General features: G+C 40.6%; 1 protein-coding gene across 4 annotated transcripts in view; it reads left to right on the plus strand.

Annotated features, from left to right (window-relative positions):
• The first annotated feature begins 229 nt into the window (after positions 1-229).
• Positions 230-23,894, plus strand: part of map7b (microtubule-associated protein 7b) — a 103,885-nt gene continuing 80,220 nt past the window's right edge. Inside the window, exon 1 of one of the 4 annotated variants that reach the window (XM_067984806.1) lies at positions 230-323. In XM_067984806.1, the coding sequence (XP_067840907.1) occupies positions 272-323 (52 nt within the window). In that variant the 5' untranslated portion in view covers positions 230-271. Of the gene's footprint in view, positions 324-14,653; positions 15,010-23,894 lie in introns of those variants that run through there. The other 3 variants (XM_067984804.1, XM_067984805.1, XM_067984807.1) reach the window with 3 other exon arrangements.

Below are 23,894 nucleotides of genomic sequence, written 5' to 3' on the forward strand. Positions count from 1 at the left end.
TTGTGTAATGATCGCTGTTATCCACAACCGTGTCACCTCTTTATGATGTATTTGTGTAATACCTGCTGTTACTAAGAGCTGTGTGACCTGATCATGATGTATATGTGTAGTACGTGCTGCTCCCCGTGCAGCCCTGTGTTACCTGTTGGCCTCTCTGTGCACCAACCTGCGGCTCTGTTACCTGTCTCAGACGAGGGCGGGGCCTGAGCTCCCACTGGTTGAATTTCCCGCCGCCCCAAGGTGGGTTCGCCTGCTGCTGACGTCAGGAGCAATGGCGGAGGCGGAGGGAGTCGCATCCCGAGTGGATGGCGGCGACGGTGTTGGTGAGTTTAAAGATGATGAGTGAGAGAGGCGGGGGGAGAGAGAGAGAGGAAACAGAGGGAAAGTTTCAGTGTGTGGTGGTTTACCGGGAAGCGGGTTGTTTTGTATCTGGTGGGGGCGGGAGCACACACCTGCCTGCCGGCCGGCCGTGTCGAGCGAGGAGAGAGAGCGGTTTGCGTTGGCGGTTTGTGCCGACCGGCCTGTTGTCCACGTAACAGAGACCGCGCGACAGAGCGAGCCCGGGGCACGAGACGGTCCTGGGAGCTGCAGCCAGTGCGGCTACTAACCCCCCCCCCCCCCTCTCTCTCTCTCTCTCTCCACCAGACAACCTTTTAATTTATCTGCACCAAGTCTTTTTTGTTCTTTATTTAGGGTATAGGTAGAAGGTAAAGCTGAGCAACAAGTGGAGAGAGGAGTTGCGGGGGGGGGGAATTCTAGTTGAAATTAAACCCCCCCCCCCCCCGGAGAAGGCAGTATAAGAAATTAATTTTTTTTTAGTTAACACAATCGTCTTCTCTAGGGGAAAGGAAATAAAATGTACCTTGATTGAATTGGGTGCCGGAGAATAAAGAAAACGAAGTTGAGCTGTTTATCAAATGTAAATGTTATTGCGGTCAGCTTCCCTTCAAACTTCGCAAGAGAGAAGAGAACCCGTGAACGCATTCATACGCTGTGCTGTTCTACAGCGAAGTTAGAAGGTTCAGTTTGGTGGAGTTTGACATTTTTAAAGCATCGGTCACTTTAGTTCAGGTTTGTGCGCATAAAGAAGTGGAATTGTCTGAATATGATTAACTCCCGAAACATGTTTTTTGGTCCAGGAGAGTTGTCTGAGTTCTCTGTTTACAGAGCTCTGTAAATTCCTTTTCCTTGTTTTACCTGGCGCTGGGTTTTGGATGTAGGGTGTGGCTGCAAATATACATGTATATTTGATAATACTGCATTTACGCTCTCGAGCCTAGTTCAGTATGTCCTTTTGTACAGTTGTTTAAAAACTTGAAGAGCAACCGAATTCCTTACCTACCACATAATTGTCTTGAAGCCACAGTATTTGTATTACGCTGCTTTTCTTGTTGAAAGTTGGTGGTAAGCCAGTATAATTAGAGGTTAAGGTTAACTACGTTGTAGATGGAATGCTGCCCAATCTAATAGGAAACTTCGGAGATTAGAAAGTGCACTTTATTTTGCAAGTTATTTTATTCAGTTCTGATGCAGAATCTGTTTTGGTTCTGAGATCCTATAGAGTGCCCAAGTGAAAGTTTTTGTTATGTAATGTAAAATGCATCATAATGTTACCCATATATGATGTCAGTATGACAAATGTTGCACAGCTCTTTTTTTCCCTAACCCAACACTAGTCACCTTTTTTCATGAATAGTGTCCTTACAAATGATGTGGTCAAAAACCTGTTGCCTTTTTATTACCTCAGTTGATCATTTTGAATTTACTCTTGTACAGTGTTATAAGTTGGAACACTACCAGCAGTGAAAACACAAGCTGAAAATAAAAATGAAAATAAGATAATATGGTAATAATAGAAAGAAAGGCATGCACTTGCTTAAAAATGCATTTGTAGATTGTTTGCTTTATCAAGGTAAGCTAGAGTGAACTGTTGAAAGTTCTCAAGTTTGATTTTAAACTTAAATGTATTCCACAATATAACTCATTATTTAAAGTACTTCAGGAGAAGACTGTTCTCTTCCTAATTTGATGTGGATTTGTATGGAAGCAAATATTGCTAGTTCTAGATATTTCCAGTTAATATTCCTAATCCTAGTTTTAATAAAATTAAATACTGGATTTGTTAAATACATATGGCTATTTCTGCTGTGGTCAGAGTGGACAGATTTTAAAAAATGAAAATGTTATAGAACGCCATTTAGCAACTTGGTGTATATTTACTTGGAGATAAAAGATTTTTTTAAATTGAAATGAATGGTGGTCTAGAATGTGTTGAGTTTGTAACATTTATATTTTCTGTACAGCTAAAGGGGTGGATAGAGAAAAAGGAACAGGCCATCTTGCACAGAACAAATTGTCAAACTGATTAAAATGTGTCACTTCAGCCAGTATTTATCAATAGTAGCTATGTAGGCATGTATTCTAAAATATTTCTATTCAGTGCAGATCAGGGAGAAATAATTGGGATTAAATGGTATGGGCTGTAGAATTGTTTTTGTAATGTCTTTACATTTCAAATTAACAAACACTAAATTATTGTCCTGTGTGGTAGAGGCCTCTGTTACATTTCAACCACTTTATACATACCTTTTCTCGTACCCAATGAGAAGGACCACTTCCACAGGCACACTAATACTTCCTGTGAACCAAATATGGTTGTCTGCATGAACCAAAACAACAAAATATGCATGAGATGCCTGGAATGTAGTTCTCACTATCGCTACCTATGCTTGAAACTGTAACTCTGGGCACATAATGCTCTGCAGTCTTTAATACAAAAGGGGTTTATTAAAAAGTAAAATTAAACAGAAGCAAGAGTCAACACGGCAAGTCAGTAGAGAATTTCCAAAAAAGACTTCAGCTAACAGCATTTTAAAGTGGCTACAAAGTTGACATGCTACAGATTTTGTGAAAAGAAATCTGCAATGGTATTGCTTATGGTGAGTCTGAGGATATGCTATTTTTATGCAACATCAGGAAAAATGTTCCAGGGCATAGGTAGATTTGTAGAATAAAGCATTTTGTTTTAGAAGGTCTAGGGTTGTGTTGATATTGGGATGAGGTAGTGGGATGTGAGTAACAGGGTGTTCTTCTGGTATTGGAGTATCAAGAGAGCAGTGTTGGTGATAGGTGGTTGGAGAGGGCTGTGTGGCATTGGTGGTCTTGGGATGTGTGACTATTGGGAGAAAGGTTTGATGGGTTAGGGAATGCTGGTTGTGGGAACAGTGAGAAATGTTGCAGGGTGCTGCAGTGGAAAGTGCTATAGCTGTGACCTAGATATAAATTCTCTGAAGTGATTTACAATCAAAGTAAAAGCTTGTAAAACTTTTATTTCTGTATATTCTTGGTGTAACTGCTTTAAAGAACCAAATGCCAGTTCCTAGGTAGCATGAGTGACTGGCGTGGAAGAGATTGCAGGACAGAGTTTGGGGGAGGAGGGGTTGGAGAAGACACGGATGAGAGTTGGAATTAGCAAGTGAGTGGAGAAGTGAGCAAGAATGGTGAGAAGTGGTGGAAGCTGAGGATAGGGGATTTGGAGAGGAAAGTGATCAAAAGGATGAAGTCTATAGGCCTTAATTGGTTCCCTTCCTTTCCCAGAAGGTATTATAAAGGAAAGGGCTTCTGCATAAATGAGCTGGTGAAGCTGCTATTACTTTAGCTCAGATTGCAAGTGCAAGTTTGCTATTTAAATAAGATGCTCAGTTTTATAGAATCCTGTTAATGAATTATACCCCTGCACTTCAAAAACTTTATCACTATGGGGACTGGCTTTAAGTTGTTTAAGCAGCATAATAGTGCAGGAAATGTTTAAACAACTTAGTGCTATTTTCCATCACTCCCTGGAGGATGGCTTTTGATCTGGTGCTGCAAGGGATCAAGTGGGAGGAAGGGCTATCATGTGGGGAGGGTGGGAAAGGACGCCTCAGGGAACAGAGGGAAGAAATTGCTGACTAGGGGTAGTAAGGGGCAAATTGCTGAGCGATGGGCCCAATTTTAGTCGGCCTGAGTTGAATGACATCGTGGAGAACAGCATCACTTTCCTTGAAGCCTTAGTTGGAAGGTTAATATAAACAGATCAGTTTTCAATCATGATAGATGTTACAGGCAAGTGTGATAAGAAAGAAATATCTTGCATTTACATAATATCTTTCACAACCTCAGAATATCTCAATTGCTTCACTAATTTTATTTGAAGTAGTTGTAGGGAAACTCGGCAACCAATTTGTATGTAAAAAGGTCCCAAAAACAACAATGCGATAAATGACCAATTAAACTGTTTTAGTGGTGTTGCTTGAGAGATAAATGTAGGTCAGGACACCGAGAGAACTTCCCTGCTCTTCAAATGAGATCCTTTACGTCCACCTGAGGGTCGACGGTTTCTCAGTTTAACAAGTTGCTAAAGTCTGACCTTCAAGATTTTTTGGGTGGAGAAGAAAATGTTCTAACTATGTAAAATAGCAACCCTATGTGCCACTCCGAACACATGACTGGGTTGGCTATTGATACAGTTTAAAAGAGATTGTGCTCTGCCTTTCAACAGATTTGAACTTTGAGTTCCATAGTCACCAGTTGCTGCTGTTCATGCATGGATTCAAAGTCCAGGGCCTTACGATCAAGGTCAAAGTGCACTGGTCGCCAGTAAACAGCAGCTGTTTTGAAATTAACTTTCAGCTTGGAAAGTTTCCTTTTTATATAGCAATTTTGCAGCCATTAATTTGAATTTTAGTGACAAATTTTATTGTAATCACAGCAAGACTGCAGTTAGCTTAATTATTTTTTGAACTGGGGTTATGACAGATCTGCAGAGCAAGAATAAATGCAACAGTCTTGATGAATAACATAATTCAGTGTTTAAAAAAAATCTCAAACTTTGTGATAAGGCATCATTATCCATGTAAAGTGATGTCCATATGATTGTACCTAATTTGTAAATATAATGGTTCAAGGAAGTGATATATCAACTGTCCAGTTCAAAATTATCAGTTAAAAATTATATTTAAAAAAAATTACCTCTCCATTGTGTGTATTGCTCTATTACAGCAAAATCTTTAAGAACTTTCAGAGGAAACTGGAGAAATGAGGCTTACAAAATTCTTTTTAAAAAAATGGAAACTAAAATCAATTCCGAATGTATCAAGTTCAGTTTCAGAAAAGGGAGTATTCATCACATATTTGTTCTGAGTCTAATTGCTAGGTGCCAAGATTAGAGATGAGTCCACTATCTTTCACTAGCCTAAGAACTCTAAATCAACTTCAGAAAAGTAATCTAGGATATTCAAGTATAAGGAAGTGTTTTTTTAATGTGGCATATTGGCAGGATTTTATGTATATAGTGACAAATGTACAGATTTAAAAAAAACTGTTGCTGGAACAAAAGTGCTGGAATTACATAGCAGATCTGTTAACGTCTGAAAATAATCTTTTCAAATGCTAACTTTATATTCCTAATATTTTAAGTGAACTAAATTTGGCACTGTAGCTAGAAATAGACTTTGACCAAAACTGTTCAGTGTCCAGTTTTTTAAAAAATAATTTGAACTGTAAATAACCTGCACAAAATTAACTGAATCTAATGTAAGCGAGCACTTGTATACTGAATTAAAAATTTCCAAATCAGGAATAGAAAGAGTATATTTGCCTAAGCTTGATGGTGTTCCAAATATGTTCTTAGATACATTTTTAGCATAAAAAGCATTTGAATTAAAAGCAGACCAGTGATTGATTCCTCCATTTCAAAAAAAACAAAATGAGAATTAGTTGATTTCACATTATTGTTTCCAGTCACATCCACCAAAAATGGCAGTGCCTGTTTCATTTGTGTCTGAATCAATACAGACCAGTCAATCACAGAACAAGAGTTGCTGTTTGGAACATATATGGTCTGATTGTGTGGCATTAACAGGTTGTTGTAAAGATGCACTATAATTTTGTTGTATCCTAGGATCAGCAATTGTGTGGGCTTTGTTTTTTTGTTCTGAAGGTATTGATTCCTTTGCTTAACACCCTCTGGTCACTTGTACGTGATGAATGTACCTTGCACAAGACAAGAGTTTTGGAAGCGTCTTTGATTGGAGTACGTTACATTGGAACTTGTACTAGTGAATGCATTGCAATCAGGAGCAGGAACTCATCCCATTTTGCTTTTGTTCCCTCCCCTCTTCCCCCCCCCCCCCCCCCCCAAACCTCAAAATATTTCCCACTTTTCCAATTGGGCACTGAGATCAGTTATAGCACCTTACCACAAGAGCAGGGGTGTTCTGTTTCCTGGCTATTTATCCCTCAACTAACATCACTTTAAAGAAAACAGTATCTGGTCATTATCACATGGCTGTGCACAAATTGGCTGTCACGTTTCCTACATTACAACAGTGACTACACTTCAAAAGTACATCATTGGCTGTAAAGTGCTTTGGGATGCCATGAGGTCGTGTAAGGTGTGAAATAAATGCAAGTTCTTTCATTTAAGACAGAGAAGTCTAATACATATGCTCTGACAGGATGAACTATGTTCCCAGAGCAGTTTTAAATGTACAGACCAGAGGGGTTTAGAAACTTGGTTAGAGGGGTTTAGAAACTTGGTTAGAGGGGTTTAGAAACTTGGTTAGAGGGGTTTAGAAACTTGGTTAGAGGGGTTTAGAAACTTGGTTAGAGGGGTTTAGAAACTTGGTTAGAGGGGTTTAGAAACTTGGTTAGAGGGGTTTAGAAACTTGGTTAGAGGGGTTTAGAAACTTGGTTAGAGGGGTTTAGAAACTTGGTTAGAGGGGTTTAGAAACTTGGTTAGAGGGGTTTAGAAACTTGGTTAGAGGGGTTTAGAAACTTGGTTAGAGGGGTTTAGAAACTTGGTTAGAGGGGTTTAGAAACTTGGTTAGAGGGGTTTAGAAACTTGGTTAGAGGGGTTTAGAAACTTGGTTAGAGGGGTTTAGAAACTTGGTTAGAGGGGTTTAGAAACTTCTCTAACCAAATGTTCAGAGTTGGTAAGTTCTGTGTCTACATTGTCATAACCAAGGAAATTAATTTTACAAGTTAAATTGTACACTGTTCATTTATGTATTATGTAAAATAAGCCAGTTGTTGGTTTGAGGCCGTCTCCTGTCTGAGTGCTTTTTCAGTCCAGCTTCTGTAAAGAAAATGCACCTGGTGGCATGTGTGATATTTCAGTAGCCAATTTATGGCACAAGGGTTCTCTGAACAGGGAAAAGTACGCTTTGGGTTTTCAGGGATGTTCGGTTTTACGGGATTGACTGGTGATGCTGAACCTGAGCATCTATCGTAAAGCCTGAAAACTGACAGAGGACGTTATTGGAATTGCTGAGAACACAGGTTTCTGTTTTATAGGCATAATTTCCTTGATTCAGTTTGCTTTAAAATCTTGTCAGGGGATTGGAACCCTTGTGACTACTGCTTGATAGTAATGTGAAATTTTGTATCCTAAGAAAAGACAATTCAAAACCTTTCAGTTAACTAATTATGCAGGGTGGCATGTAGGAGGCCCTTTTAAGTGGAAAAGTCAGTCTGCTGAATGTTATTAGTAGCTTTCTTTTTGAAGAAACTTGAACTAGCACAAATTTCATGGCTCTTGACAAGGGGACAAAGTTCTTGTCTTTAAATCCCTTTGTCGTCCAGCCCCATTGCATCTCTGCAGTCTCCTGCAGCCCTTTGTTTTCCCTTCTGCCCCAAAACTCTGCATTCATTCCTTTGACTCTGACCTGTTGTGTATCAACCCTCTCTTTGCTCCCCTATTGGTCTTTAGCTGTCTGGGTCCTTCTTCTGAAGTGCACTTCAATTTTTTTTTTAAAAAGCATAGGAAGGATGTCAAGGCCTTGGAGAGGGTGAATGGGAGATTTACTAGAATGATACCAGGAATGAGGGACTTCAGTTACATAGAGACTAGCTAAGCTGGGGTTGTTAAGGGGAGATTTAAGTGAGGCGTTCAAAATCTCGAAGGATTTTGATAGTTAATAAGGAGAAACTGTTTCCACTGGCAAAAGGGTCGGTAACCAGAGGCCAGATTTAAGGTAATTGGCAAAAGAGCAAGAGGTGAGATGAGAATTATTTTTACGCTGCAAGTAAAAACTGAGTGACCCTACAGTGCAACACTCAGAGTGGTGCTTTGTCAAAAATGCAGTCTTTGAATGTGAGGTATTAAACTGAAGACCTGTCTGTTCAGGTGGGTGTAAAAGATCCCATGGCCCTGTTAAAAGAAGAGCAGGGGCGTTCTTGTGCCCTGGCCAACATTTTCCTTCAACCAACACCACCCAGAATTGATTAACTGGTGTTATTTATCTCATTGTTATTTGTACGACTGTGTACAAATTAAGTGCCATGTTTGCTTATGTTATTTCCTGGAAAGCACTTTGGAATATACTGAATAAATGCAAGTTTTTTTTTCATTGTGGCTACCATTTGCTCCCATTGTTTATGTAGGAACTGTGTGCTTGTCACTATAAAGTACTAGAGATGAAACCTCTCAAGGTTTAAATCAGATTTAGGAGGATTTGACCTGGCCTAAATCTTCAGTAGAGCCTTTGCCAGGGAATTTTGTAACTGCTTAGTGCTCTTAGTCAAATGCCCTGGAATTTCAATTTTCAATTTTAACTAATTGTTGAATTGTTCGTCATTTTGCTATGGTCTGGACCTTTTTTTAAAAAAAACACACTGATGTAATAATTTGGGTACGTAACTGGTTTATTCTCCCTGCTGTCCTTTTTGTATTGAATTCAGAATGGGCTGCAGCAGATGAAGCCAGGTCTGTCTCAATTTTTATTTTAAACATTCCTTTTCATTGTTTGTCTTGGGATAAATATTCTTGGGAATAAACATTTTGAGCCTCAACAAAGGCAGGAATATCTGGTTAGAGTTTGCATTGGATAGAGAAGAATTGGTCGGGGGATTTTATGCAATTCTTCCATGCAAATGGTTATCTTGGAATCCGTTACCACAAGTACCATGCCAATTGGATATTTAAGAGGGAATTGAGTGAGCACTCGGGAGATAGAGAAGGAAATTAAAGGGTACAAGAAGGAGCAGGTAAATGGGATTGGAGTAATGAGCTCACACTGGCAAGATGAATTAAAAGCTCATGTCCTTAAAATTTGATCTTTAAAAATTTGTTTCAAAAGTCTGAAAAATTCCCTCTTGGGAGGGAAATACCAGGGCAATTGATCAAGTTTGCTTCTGAAGGACAAAGATGAGCCATGCTGAATTAATGGAAATGAGGGATCTTATATGTTTCACCAACGACACTATGTTGAGTTGACTATGATGATCAGGAGTTGGGTAACTAGGCTGGAACTGATTGCTGTGCAAATTTTTCAATAGTATACAGAACATTTGATTGGTTCAGTGATGTCAGATAGCCCAAGACACAATTGGATCTGTTTGTATCGTGAGTGTAATTACATGCGATTAGCCAAGATGTAGATCTTGAAGTCGGTATGTAATTCTACAGCTGAAGTGACTGAACATCTGAAATCCACCTCTGCTTAACATAGAATTCCTGAGCAAGTTGATAACACCAGACTGCAGTTTTCAGCAATTTGTTTTGTTAAACTTGCAAATGACTCTGTAAATGACATTTTGAGCAGTCCCAAGATATATGTAAAGTCATGGGGAAAGCAGTGTGTGCGATACATGAGAATCTAGTTCTTATGGCATACATGAATTAGCTGAAGCCCAGCAAAAGTTGTGAGGGTAGGATAGCCAGCCTACCCACACTGTTGCCCGAGGTGGTTGGAGAGAAAGGCATAAGAATAAAAGTAACTCAGCAATTCATTAGTTATTGACACTGCACTTAAAACAAAGTATTTAAACTTGGTGATCTGAATCAAAGATGCACAGTCCAAGGGTCTGATAATTCCAAAGATATTGGCCCAGTTCGTACAAAATCCAGCAATTTCCGGCAGCGATTCGCCACAAGTTCTGGGAAGATTTGCGCCTCTACCGTTAGCCTCGACAAAGCCGAAAAATTGCAACCTTGCCATGAGCCACTGAAATTAATTGTCATGAAATTGCTGGATTTACAATGTTAATGTGAAATAATCTTGCTACAGCCATTTAGGGCTGGTAATTCATGTTGTCCAGACTGTTAATGATGTGAGCTATGGTCCTGACATGATGCTCTTCCTTGGAGGAACAGTGAAGCTGTGCAGTCTCAAGCCAGCAGGTAGTGAAATGTTCCTATAGGTTTTTAAAAAACCTATATTAAGAGTCTTGGCAGTATTTTTGTGCCACTCTTGCCAGCCACACTCCTGTTAATGTCAGCAATAATTTTCAGGATGCTAAGCTGTTTTGATATTCATTAATTCGAATTGGATAGATTTCTTTCAGAAAATAATTTTGGGATACAGTATTTGAGATGATGTGGTAAATGTCGCATACTTGGGAGGAAAAAGGTAACTTTGGATCTATGGTTCCCAAAGCTCTCCACCACTGGGGTTTTCCTAGTGTCTTTTCTGGGTCTGTTGTAGACTAATTGATGGAGATTGATTGCTATGATTAGACAACAACTCTATTATCATTGTATTATGTAACTATCTAGATGGTGGAAGAGAAACTAGGTGGACCTTAGTCTTTTTTTGTCTAGGATTTGCTATGTTCCTATAAAAGCAGTTCCATTATTCCTGATCATGATGGATGGGGCCGTTGGTTCTATACTTGATGGGTCAAGAATGTTTGTACATTTTGCACACCTACCCTGCCATTCACTCATGAACTTCTCAAGGACTAATACAACAATTCCCAAACACGATTGAGTGACAATGCCCTCCGCTTGTTCTATTTTTTCTTAATTTTCCTTTCTGTCTGTATTTATTTCTCTTAATCCGCTCTCTTTCCCTCTTATTTCTCTTTCTATATCTAATTTGACTCTAATTCACCCCAATTCCTTCTCCATCATTTGCTCTGTTTCTCTATCCTTTTCTTTCATTGTTTAAGTCGATAGACCACTGAGCACACGATGTTCATGAGGTCCCAGATGCGACAATGACATCGCTGACCCATTATCAATTCACATTTCCAGCAATTTGTGGTGCAAATATAATGATCTGAAGGGTGAGGTTAAAAAGTCCAATTTTCGGCACTCGCTGTGAGATGCACCATTCCAGTAATTTCTGGCCCAGTGCAATCTTGTCAGCGGTTTGTGAAATTACCCAGCAAAAGAGAAGGCAAATTCAACTAAACTCAGCCTGACACGAGGCTGAATCTAATTAGGCAGAGAAATCAGCCAGCCAGCAACAAACGCCTGTGACTGAATCTCAAGACGACAGAAGAATTGGGCAATGGACCTTGTAACACCCGAGCAAGATGTTGTATAGGATATGAATAACTTTAGAAACTGCAGTCTCGAATGCTTTGCCTCTCCACCAATCCATTTGTTTAGTAAACCTAGAGGGATGTAGAAACATAGAAAATAGGAGCAAGAATAGGCCCTTCAAGCCTGCTCCGCCATTCAATATGATCATGGCTGATTCTCTATCTCAATACCATATTCCTGCTCTCTCCCCGTACCTTTTGTGTCTAGAAATCTATCTAGCTCCTTCTTAAATATATTCAGTGACTTGGCTTCCACAGCCTTCTGTGGTAGAGAATTCCACAGGTTCACCACCCTCTGAGTAAAGAAATTTCTCCTTATCTCAGTCCTAAATGTCCTATCCTGAGACTGTGACCCTTCGTTCTGAACGCCCCCCCCAGCCAAGGGAAACCTCCTCCCTGCATCCAGTCTGTCCAGCCATGTCAGAATTTTATATGTTTCATTGAGATCCCCTCTCATTCTTCTAAACTCGAGTGAATACAGGCCGAGTCGACCCAATCTCTCCTCATACGACAGTCCTGCCATCCCAGGAATCAGTCTGGTGAACCTTCGCTGCACTCTCTAGGGCCAGTACATCCTTTCTTAGGTAAGGAGACCAAAACGGCACACAATACTCCAGGTGTGGTCTCACCAAGGCCCTGTATAACTGCAGTAAGAAATCCTTGCACCTGTATTCAAATCCTCTTGCAATGAAGGCCAGCATACCATTTGCCTTCCTAACTGCTTGCTGCACCTGCATGTTTGCTTTCAGTGACTGGTGTACAAGGACACCCAGGTCCCTTTGTACATCAACATTCCCCAATCTATCACCATTCAAATAATACTGCCTTTCTGTTTTTCCTTCTGAAGTGGAGAACTTCACATTTATCCACATTATACTGCATCTGCCATGTATTTGCCCACTCACTCAACTTGTCTAAATCGCCTTGAAGCCTCTTCACGTCCTCCCCTCAACTCACAATCCCACCTAGTTTTGTGTCGTCAGCATGTAGCATTAGTTACCAATTTAAGAAAGAATTGTGACCACCCTTTGAACTGAAGAAGTGTTTGTGTAGTGGGTTGGAGTTCAGAATAACAATGAAACTATATACGATCTTGTAGCATAAGGTCCTTGTTACTGGGGTATTACAAAACCAGCTAAAATGAATTTGTTCGTGTGGTAAGACTATTATGTTAAAGTGGTGTACGGTGGGAGCTTTCAGCTGGATGTGGAAAAATTACAAAATTGGCATTATTTAATTTATTTCCAAATACTTTTGTGGTAAATATAACCAGTAGGTATGTTTCCAAAAAGACTTCCACTGCTTGTAGCTCTGGTTTCTAAGGGCTTGCAATGTGTTGCTATATCTTTGTAAACAAAATCTGTGGTCTGACCTTGCCAATACAGAAGTGAAGAGGAAAAATTATTTTGATTAAGCTATATATGTGAAAATTCAAATGTTTAGCAGAAATAACTAGAGTCTACTCTCTTTAATTCAAAGTTGCATTATTCAAATTGTTTGTACTATTTGACCCTGAGATGAGCTTCCGACTTCATAGCCGCTTCATCACCGAGACCGCCTAATTCCACCTTTTATATCATCACCCGTCTCCGCCCCTGCCTCAGCTCATCTGCTGCTGAAACCCTCATCCATGCCTTTGTTAACTGCAGACTCGACTCTTCCAATGCTTTCCTGGCCAGCCTCCCACCTTGCACCTCCTGTAAATGTGAGCTCATCCAAAACTCTGCTGCCTGTATCCCAACTCGCACCAAGTCCTGTTCATCCATCACCCATAACCTAGTGTCTCCTGGTCAGACAACGCCTCGATTTAAAATTCTCATTCTTGTTTTCAAATCCCTCCATGGCCTCGCAGCTCCCTATCTGTAACCTCCTCCAGCCCAACAACCCTCAGATCTCTGCGCTCCTCCAATTCTGGACTCCCGTGCATCCAGAATTTTCATCGCTCCACCATTGACAGATGTGACTTCAGCCGCCTAGGCCCTAAGCTCCAGAATCCCCTCCCTAAACCTCTCCACCTCTCTCTTTTCCTTTTCAGACGCTCCTTAAATCCTGCCTCTTTGACCACCTATCCTAATATCTCCTTCTGTGGCTCGGTGTCGAAGTTTGTTTGATAACACTCCTGTGCCTTGGGACATTTTACTACGTTAAAGGTGCTGTATAAATGCAAGTTGTTTGTTAACTTTGAACTTTGAGCCCAAAAAAGGTAAGTGCTTTTTTTTTAATGTGCTTAATTTGAATTACTGGGTGGTTTGAATTTTTTTGTGCAAAATAAAGGCTTTAGAATTACTGTAATACATTGTAGTGATTGAGACTTTGTTCTCAAATGTCAATGTCATACCTATCCTCAATATTTTGTCACCCAGACAACCAGCATGTTGAGAATACACTAGAAAATTTAGTTCAATAGACTATAGAAATGTCTTGTGTCCGGCATTTATAGTTTTCCTGATTTTGCTCAAAATACATGAAGTTGGAATGTTTGCATTTTGCTAAATGAATTAGTGGTATTAAACAAACATGGGTACATTATGTAAATTTTCGTGCTACAATTGTTGGCAAAGAAATATTAAGATTTGTTGTAGCGTGTAGCTGTGGCATGCTGGAGTAAAGGGTATGAATGAAAGCGCAGTTAACCGTGTCATATTTTAAAACCTCACAGTCGAGGTATTCTGCTTCAGAAAGCTTGCGTGTGGAATGGAAATTGATTTGCCTGCTTTTGTTAAATTTGTGTAAAAATTTGACTAACACCACACTGGTTTCAGAATGACTCAAAGTAAATTGTAGGTGTTATACATTCAATTTAATGTACTGTTGCTGGTCTTGTGTCTGAGTTAAAATGAACAGTATCGTAATTAGCCTGATCAGTGCTATTTTTTTAAAATCCCATGCTGCTCTGTAGGTTGCTGCTATAAACTGCATTAATATATTGAGCAGCTGGTTTGTAGCTCGTGCCTTGAGCTTTTTAGGATTCTGTCTCTGTCCAGCAGTCAGCTGCTTATGCAAGCATTATTCCACCCAGTACCAGCCACGGCTGAGGGGAAAGGCAATGCTGTTAATTTGATAGTGCTAGTTCCTGAATCGGCTGAACGTTGCAAATGATGTAGGAGCATTCCAGCATGCTGTGACATCCAGCTGAAGAGACATTTTTAGCTTCATTGCATTTGTGTATGTCACTGTTGTTGTGGCAACCATTTTAAATAGGTGGGTTTTTTATTTTCTTTTGGATTTTTTTGTGCATCAAATTTTTTTTCTCTGCAAGCTTAAGTGCTTCTGCAGGAAGGAGAAAGGCGTGCACTAGGATCTAATTGTGAGCTTTTGCTGCAGGCCAAAAGACTGGAGAGGTAACCCTGCGAAAGCAGTGTTTAATTAGTACGTGGAAGGTGGGGAGCTGTCGGCCCCCAAATGCTGCACGGATGTTTGTATTTGTCAGCTGTTATCGTTCGGCCAAAAGGATTCTATTCTAAATGCACAGATGAATGGAGGTTTGTGGCGGTTGTCTTTAAACCCATTTCACTAGGCTGCTGGATCAGTGGCAGTAGTGGTTCAGTGGCAAAGACATTCATAGCAGCATGCCTGGTTCGACCGCTGCCAGCAAACAGAGGTTGAAAAAGACTAGTGCAAAGTCGAAGCTCCATGGTTTATTCACTATTAATGAAGAAGATGAGCTCCACAAAGCTAGAAATTCCAGAAGGCTGAAAGGTACGCATTAAATTACTGTGAGCTATATCTTAAACTGATGTAGATAATCTCTCTCTAAATGTATGATATATTGTCAATATGAACTAATACATGTTATGTTTTGCAAATTTTTCTTTAAAATGGTGTGTCCTAGCACTACTTTGCAGGATTTAAAACTGAGGAGTCTCTTCTAAATGTGCAGATTTTGTTTTTAATCATGCTGCAAATACAAAAATCATTAATTGTAAAAACATGTTAATTTTGAAAAGAAAATTAGTATGGTCACTCCAAAAGGTTGTGTGTGTGCACCTTTTTTGGAGGAGGGTGCTAATTTGTTTAGTGGAACGATTATGAATAGTACATTATTGTAAAATTAAGGTCTTCAATCCGGCAAAATCCTATCATTATGAATCAATTTGTTGGCTAGCCTTGAACAATTCTGCTTTCCCTCTGTAGCAGTGCCCTTCAGTGATGGCACGGACTGTATGATGACTTTATACAATATAATTGGTGCTTTGATCGACCCAGAGCTACAAATTGCAACATACTGCTGTTTTGGTGTAGAAGTACAACAGCATCAGATGATTGCTCTAGAAGATTCTGCATTTCTTATTTGACCTTCACACTCTTCCCATGATTGTGTTGGTAAAACGTGGAGCTTTATTTGTTGGGTCACAAGTCTTGCGCTGTGTTTATGAACACTTTTTTTGTATCCACATTAGATTTGATTGTAAAGCTCTATTGCAGAAAAAAGCAGTTGAAAGTATATTTTTGATTTTTTGCACTGTGTGCAAAATAATTAGTAAACTGCTGCTAGATTAATTTCACTGTAGTTATTTGGACTGAACCTGTCATTCCATTTGAATAGCTTTCTGCCCTGGGTGATAAGACTTGCACCTCACAACATAATTATAGGTTTTGGTTTATCTTGCCAAACACATTTTTATAGATGTCTTGTATAACTGGGCATACATGTATCCAAACTAAAAACATTTGGCTTTTGAAATACATTGAGGCAACATGTCCTCAAATCAGTCCCATGCTGCCTCAGTGTTTAGGGTCAGATGCACTGAGTCAATCGTTTGTGTCTTTGTAAATGCACTAGTAGGAAACTGCATTCAAAGCTTCTTGCATGAGCTAGGTTCCAAAATGCCTGACATGAGGACAGTTTTTTAATGTGCAAATTTTTCACTTTTTAAATCCTAGAGTCTCCTTTGTAGTTCCATCATTAATCTATTTTGGCTAATGTTGAACAAATGTTTCTTCAATATATGGTACAAAAGAAAGGAAACTAAAAGCTCTTAAAGCTTAACATCTGGTTCCTTCTGATGAATACTCTCTGTAAATGCCTTCCCATATACTGTAAACTCGTGTAAAAATCTTTATAAACTCAAAATTCAAAGAGGTAAAGTCTTACTGAAGTGGCAAGTGTAAAATGGAGGAGTAATGTGGTTTATACTCAATTTTACAGAATTTCACTTGAATCTACATTTTTTCATTTGAGTTTAAAAATGTTTTTATTTAGCGTATTTTCTGACTGGCTCTATAGGACCATAAAGAGAGAGGAGTAGGCCATTCGGCCCCTCGAGCCTGCTCTGCCATTTAATGAGATCGTAGCTGATCTGATTTTTACTTCAACTTCACTTTCCCACCCTTTCCCCATATCTGCAATTCTGCAGTTATCCTAGGTGTATAATGGTCAGACGATCCGCTACCCTGTTTATGCCCCCGCCCAAGTTGAAAATGCAACTCAATTTGAATGAAATCCAATATTTAAAAATGAAATCTATGCTTTAAAAAAAATCAATTCAACATCAACAACTTGCATTTATATAGTACCTTTTCGATGTTGTAAAACGTCCCAAGGCGCTTCACTGGAGCATTATCAAACAAAATTTGACACCGAGCTACACAAGATGTTCGGATAGGTGGCCAAAAACTTGATCAAAGAAGGTTTTAAGGAGCATCTTAAAGGAGGTAGAGGGGCGGAGAGGTTTAGGGAGGGAATTCCAGAGAGTAGGGCCGAGAAAAATCTTCCAAATACTGTCATGCATAGAATAGAATGGTTGTCTCCTGTGCTGTATCGTTCAGCCCATTGTGCCTGTGACAGCTCTTCGAAAGAGCTATCTAATTAGTCTCTCTCCCTTGCTCTTTCCCCATAGCCCTGCAAATTTTTCCCCTTCAAGTATTTATCCAATTCCTTTTTGAAAGTTATTATTGAATCTGCTTCCACCACCCTTTCAGGGAGTGCATTCCAGATCATAATTTGCTGTGTAATTTTTTTTCATGTTGCCTCTGGTTCTTCTGCCAATTACCTTAAGTCTGTTGTCTGTTTACTGACGCTTCTGTCAACGGTTTTTCCTTATTTACTCATTCAAACCCGTAATGATTTTGAACACCTCTGTCAAATTTCCCCTTAACCTTCTCTTGTTCTAAGGAGAACAACCCCAGTTTCTCTGGTCTCTCCACGTAACTGAAGTCCAGCATCCCTGGTACCATTCTCCTAAATCTCCTCTGCACCCGCTAAGGCCTAGACATCCTTCCTAGTGTGATGCTCAGACTTCGACACAATACTCCAGCTGGGGTCTAACCAGTGTTTCATAGAGGTTTAGCATAACTTTCTTGCTTTTGTACTCTCTGCCTCTATTTATAGATGTGGAGATGCTGGTGATGGACTGGGGTTGACAATTGTAAACAATTTTACAACACCAAGTTATAGTCCAGCAATTTTATTTTAAATTCACAAGCTTTCGGAGGCTTCCTCCTTCGTCAGGTGAACGATGTGAAAATGATCCTTGGCTCTATTTATAGAGCCAAGGATCCCATATGCCTTCTCAACTTGTCCTGCCACCTTCAAAGGTTTGTGTACGTACACCCCCAGGTCTCTGTTCCTGCACCCCTTTTAAAATTTAAGATTGTACCATTTAGTTTATATTGCCTCTCCTTGCCAAAATGAATCGCTTCATACTTCAGTGTTAAATTTCATCTGCCATGTGTCCGTCCATTTCACCAGTCTGTCTATGTCCCCCTGAAGTCTGTTAATATCCTCCTCACTGTTTACTACATTTCCAAGTTTCGTGTTATCTGCAGATTTTGAAATTATGCCCCGTGTACCCAAGCCCAGGTCATTAATATATATCAAAAAGCAGTGGTTCCGACACTGACCCCTTGGAGACACCACTGCACGCTGAAAAGCAACTGTTAACTACTCTCTGCTTTCTGTCCCTTAGCCAATTTCATATCCACACAGCCACTGCCCATTAAATCGCATGGGCTTCAATTTTGCTAACGGGTCTATCATGTGGTACTTTGTCAAATGCCTTTTGGAAGTCCATATTCACATCAATTGCACTACTCATCAACCCTCTCCGCTACTTCATCAAAGAACTCAATCAGATTAGTCAAACACGATTTGCCTTCAACAAATTCATGCTGGCTTTCGTTTATTAACCCATATTTTTCCAAGTGCCAATTGATTTTTGTCCTGGATTAATATGTCTGTTTCCCCACCACCATTGTTGGGCTGACTGGCTTGTAGTTGCCGTGTTTATCCCTCTCCCCTTATTGAACAGGGGTGTAACATTTGCAATCCTCCAGTCCTCTGGCACCGCTCCCACATCTAAGGAAGATTGGTAGACTGGTCAGAGCCTCTGCAATTTCCACCCTTCCCTCAGCAACCTAGGATACATCCCATCCGCACTGGATGACTTTTCTACTTTGAGCACTGCCAAACCTTTTAAGTATCTCCTTTTTATCTCTTGTTACCATATCCAATTTCTCTGCTACCTCCTTTACTGTGGCATTGACAGAATCCCCTTTAGTGAAGTCAGATGCAAAGTACACAGCCGTGCCCTCTGCCTCCACGAGAAGATCTCCTTTTTGGTCCCTAATCGACCCCACCCCTCTTTTGACTATCCTTTCACCACATAGCTTGAATGTTTGATCAAGGATTCTTTGGTATTGCAGTATCTGTTCCATGGACTCTAACAACATTTAAAAGCTGTGATGGTTTTCAGTGCAATCTTTAATGTATTGTCTCATCTTGCATCAGTAGCTTTCCAGCACTGCAAGTTGTGTATTTAAAATTGTTGATTGAGTTCAACAATAGAGTATATGGGGTGTGAATGCAATTTTTTGTTTGCTGTGGAGAGGCACTGCAAACATCTAGGATGTACTTAATTGCTATAGTGGTCAGTAAATAGTTATGTGAACTGCACTTCAAGCTAAACCGGTCATCCATCTGCATGCAAGTAAAATATGCAACTTCCCCAAGTCACTTGACTAGTTATTTCTGTCTTGATGGGCGTGGAACAGAACACGTAACGCTAGGCTTCAGTAAACATTGTGTTGACACTTCAGATCTGTGCACAATAAATTATTTTAATAAGTAATGGAAGCTGGCAAGGATTTTTCATTTAAAATGAATAGAATTATTCAAAGGAAAAGAAATCACTTGTTAGTCCAATTATATACAGAAATGGGAATTATTACTAAAACATTTTGAAATCAGTAGTACAACAGAAAATGCAGGACAAGTACTCAAAGTAGACACAGCTAGTCTTGGTATAAAATGGAGCAAATTGCAGTAACCCAGTTCAAAATCAAATTGGACTGTTGCCAGTTAATGCCATCACACATCTAAATGTTTAATTTGTACTAACATCTGTATGATCTGTTTAGGATTAGATTTTGAATCTGGGGGGAGGCAAAAAGGAAGTAGAGACACTAGCTGGTGCAGTTTGGCATTGTCTTTTCACCTCCTAGAAAGAAAGACGACTTGCATTTATATAAGCCCTTGACGACTTTAGGATGTGCCAAAGTGCTTTACAGCCACATCATACTTTTAAAGTGTCGTCACAAACGCATCAGCCAATTTGCTTGGACTTGAACCCAAGATCTTCTGAATCAGCAGCGAGAGTGCCACCACTGAGCCAAGGCCCCAAAACAAAAACAAGATCCTCTTTGATGTCTCTACTATTTTAAATATTCAGTGGAATTCACACATGCAAAGTGTCACATTTATGCCTGATGTGTGCACCTGATTTCCTCATATCATTAATAAAGGAATGTAAGGAATCTTACAACACCAGGTTATAGTCCAACTTTTATTTGAAAATCACAAGCTTTCGGAGGCTTTCTCCTTGCTCACCTGACGAAGGAGAAAGCCTCCGAAAGCTTGTGATTTTCAAATAAAACTCTGTACTTTTAAGAGTTTTTTTTGCTCTTACTTGCTGCATTGGGTAGGGGAGAGCTGAATAAGATGAAATGCTATTTGACTTCTCCATCTAAGGAAAATAAATTCCATTCCTGAACAAACTTTGTTTTGCATTCAATGTCAACAGAAGAAAGCACAGGTATTGTTTATCTGTAATGTAAAATTAAACAATTTATAATCGCAAAGCAGCAGTTACATTTAAACCTGGAACTTGCCAGAAATAAAGCCTTGAGAGTTCAGTTTCCACAGATTGAAGTGTTTTGGAAAAAGCAAAGAAACTTTCAAATCCTCATGAGGGCAGACACCCCAAGAAACCTGATGCCTGTTGAGGAACTTCTACATATGTGCATGCTTAAAATGGACAGATAGGGCTGATAACTCCCTTCAACTGTTCTGGGGTGGTGGAAGAAAACTCAGTTGGAACCTAGACCCACATTGTTTGCCTCAACTCAAGCTCCCCGCTCCTGACCGCTCCGCCCCCTTCCTTATCCATTCTGCTCCTTCACTACCCATTCTGCTGCCCAATAACCTTGACTGCTTCTCCTTGGCCTCCATTTTTCAAGTGCTTAGAACACTGTAATTTCAACCTAGGCTAGGACTATTAGCAGTTTAGAAACAAATTGCTGGTTTTCCTGTTTAGCTTTGGAAAAGCAGTGATGAGAGGATGGGATGGGTTAAAGCAACATGGATATGATGGCCACAATAGCAATGGGTTGCTGCGGGTGTGGGAGTAAGGCTGGAGCCCAGAGCGTCTAGTTGCAGACTGTTGTCAACTCGAAGACCAGGGCCTGAGCATAGAACTGGAGAGGGGCCCCCAGCCTACTGGCTGATAGGCATCCCCTCATTAAATCTTTAATGAAATGGTGCCAATGTAAATATCTTGCAGGAGGGCTGGCTGTGGATGGAGCTGGGAGACAGAATTTGGAGATGTAGCAGGATCACCTAGCATTGGAAGGCCTCTAAGGTAAGTATAGAAAGCAACTCAAAAGTTTTAAAAAGCATTTGTAGGCATTATACCCCAGTATTTACTGCTGTTTCAAAATATGTTTAGGTGTGACACAGGCATTGCAAAATTGCAATGCAGGAGGCAAATGTGATCAGTGGGAAGTGTGTGCTTGTCGCATCTCAATGTTTTAATTGTTTATCTTTCTGATTTTTTTCCATGTATGGAATGTTGAGGTTGTTCATTACACTTGATATTATGGACAAATTTAAAGTTAAGAATATTCTTTAGGATAAGATGAATCCCCTCTGCCATCGAGCTTATGTGAATATTGAAATCATTCTAGGTTGGCAATAACTCAAATGCTTGTGAAGGGACTAAATTTTTTAAGTGAACTGACCAGTTTGGCTGCAGTGGACAAGACAGTGTCTGGATTTAAACAATAAAGCAGATGTGCACGTCAGAAGCAAATGTTTCTGTAGTGCTTGAAGATAAGTCAAGTTCTTTTAACATTACCAGCAAACTAATCAATCATGCCAGTAATGCTCGAGCACCTGACTAACAATTTCTTGAAAATTGTAGCCATATCTATTTAAATATGTTCTTATGTCAATTATTCTGCTGTTTATTTGTCTGTCATAAAATAATTCGGGAATCTGGGAATCAGGGGGAAAACTCTCCACTGGCTGGAGTCATACCTAGCACAAAGGAAGATGGTAGCGGTTGTTGGAGGCCAATCGTCTCAGCCCCAGGACATTGCTGCAGGCGTTCCTCAGGGCAGTGTCCTAGGCCCATCCATCTTAAGCTGCTTCATCAATGACCTTCCCTCCATCATAAGGTCAGAAATAGGGATGTTCACTGATGATTGCACAGTGTTCAGTTCCAGTCGCAACCCCTCAGATAATGAAGCAGTCCGTGCCCGCATGCAGCAAGACCTGGACAACATCCAGGCTTGGGCTGATAAGTGGCAAGTAACATTCGCACCAGACAAGTGCCAAGCAATGACCATCTCCAACAAGAGTGTGTCTAACCACCTCTCCTTGACATTCAACGGCATTACCATCGCCGAATCCCCCACCATCAACATCCTGGGGGTCACCATTGACCAGAAACTTAACTGGGCCAGCCATATAAATACTGTGGCTACAAGAGCAGGTCAGAGGCTGGGTATTCTGCGGCGAGTGACTCACCTCCTGACTCCCCAAAGCCTTTCCACCATCTATAAGGCACAAGTCAGGAGTGTGATGGAATACTCTGCACTTGCCTGGATGAGTGCAGCTCCAACAACACTCAAGAAGCTCGACACCATCCAGGACAAAGCAACCCGCTTGATTGGCACCCCATCCACCATCCTAAACATTCACTCCCTCCACCACTGGCGCACATGTGTACCATCCACAGGATGCACTGCAGCAACTCGCCAAGGCTTCTTCGACAGCACCTCCCAAACCTGCGACCTCTACCACCTAGAAGGACAAGGACAAGGGCAGCAGGCACATTGGAACAACACCACCTGCACGTTCCCCTCCATGTCACACACCATCCTGACTTGGAAATATATTGCCGTTCCTTCATCGTCGTTGGGTCAAAATCCTGGAACTCCCTACCTAACAGCACCGTGGGAGAACCTTCTCACGGACTGCAGCGGGTCAAGAAGGCGGCTCCCCACCACCTTCTCAAGGGCAATTAGGGATGGGCAATAAATTCTGGCCTCGCCAGCGACGCCCACGTCCTATGAACGAATTTAAAAAGAAATTATTTTTTAATCCTTAATAGCTTTGTCAAATTAGCTTCTAAATTATCTTAATAGAACCAGAGATTTAAAGTACTGTAGGACACCATTTGGCCTGTTGTGTGTGCTTGGCCTTTGTTAGGGCATCTAGTACAAATCTCACTGTCCTGCACTTCCCCATAGCTCTATCTTCCTTGGCTTCAAATATTTATCCAATTTTTCCCTTAACAAATACAGTGGTCTCTCCCTCAACCCCCCCTTGTGGCAAAGCATTCCATGCTCCTAATAATTCTGTTGAGAAATTTCTCTGAACCCCTCGATATCTTGGTGACAATATCCTGCTGTTCTCAAAAGGTATAGAAAGTATCTGCTGAAGCACAATGCAAACAGAGTGGGAACGTGAGAATTTGGTGAGGGGGAATTAGGTGCAGAGGGGGAAGGACAGTGAAGAGAGGAAGAGCTCGGAGAGACCTGGAATAAAAGGATGGGTTAATCGGGGTAAGTGAACAGTAAGCAAATTAGTCAAAGTATCTGAAAAGAGCTTAGAAAACAAAGTTTCTAAATATAATGGGTGGGCAGCTGAGATCCATTGCTTATAATTCCTGCACCATGTCGGAACTTCAGGATGCTTCATGTGTCCCGGAGGGCCACATGCATGAAATGCCTTCAGTTGCTCAAGCTGAGGTTGAGCAGCTGGAGTCACTGCAGAGCATAAGGGAGGTTTAAGGTTTCCTGGATTATACATTCCAGGAGGTGGTCACCCCGCAGCCAGAGTTCAGGATACCAAGTGGGTGGCCATCCGAAAGGGTAGGAAGAGGCAGGCAGCGCAGGAATCTTGGTGTTTGCCATTTTCAAATTGAATACCAGTGAGGGTGACGACACCTTGAAGGAATGCAGTCTAGAGCATGGCACCATGGGGCAAAGGACTGCATGGGGGGGACACAATGAAGTGTAGAAATGCAGTAGTCATAGATTTGATAGGAGGATAGACAGGCGTTTCCGTGACCATCGACGTG

This window comes from Heptranchias perlo, chromosome 5 (assembly GCF_035084215.1).
Source record: "Heptranchias perlo isolate sHepPer1 chromosome 5, sHepPer1.hap1, whole genome shotgun sequence".
Lineage (NCBI taxonomy): Eukaryota > Metazoa > Chordata > Chondrichthyes > Hexanchiformes > Hexanchidae > Heptranchias > Heptranchias perlo.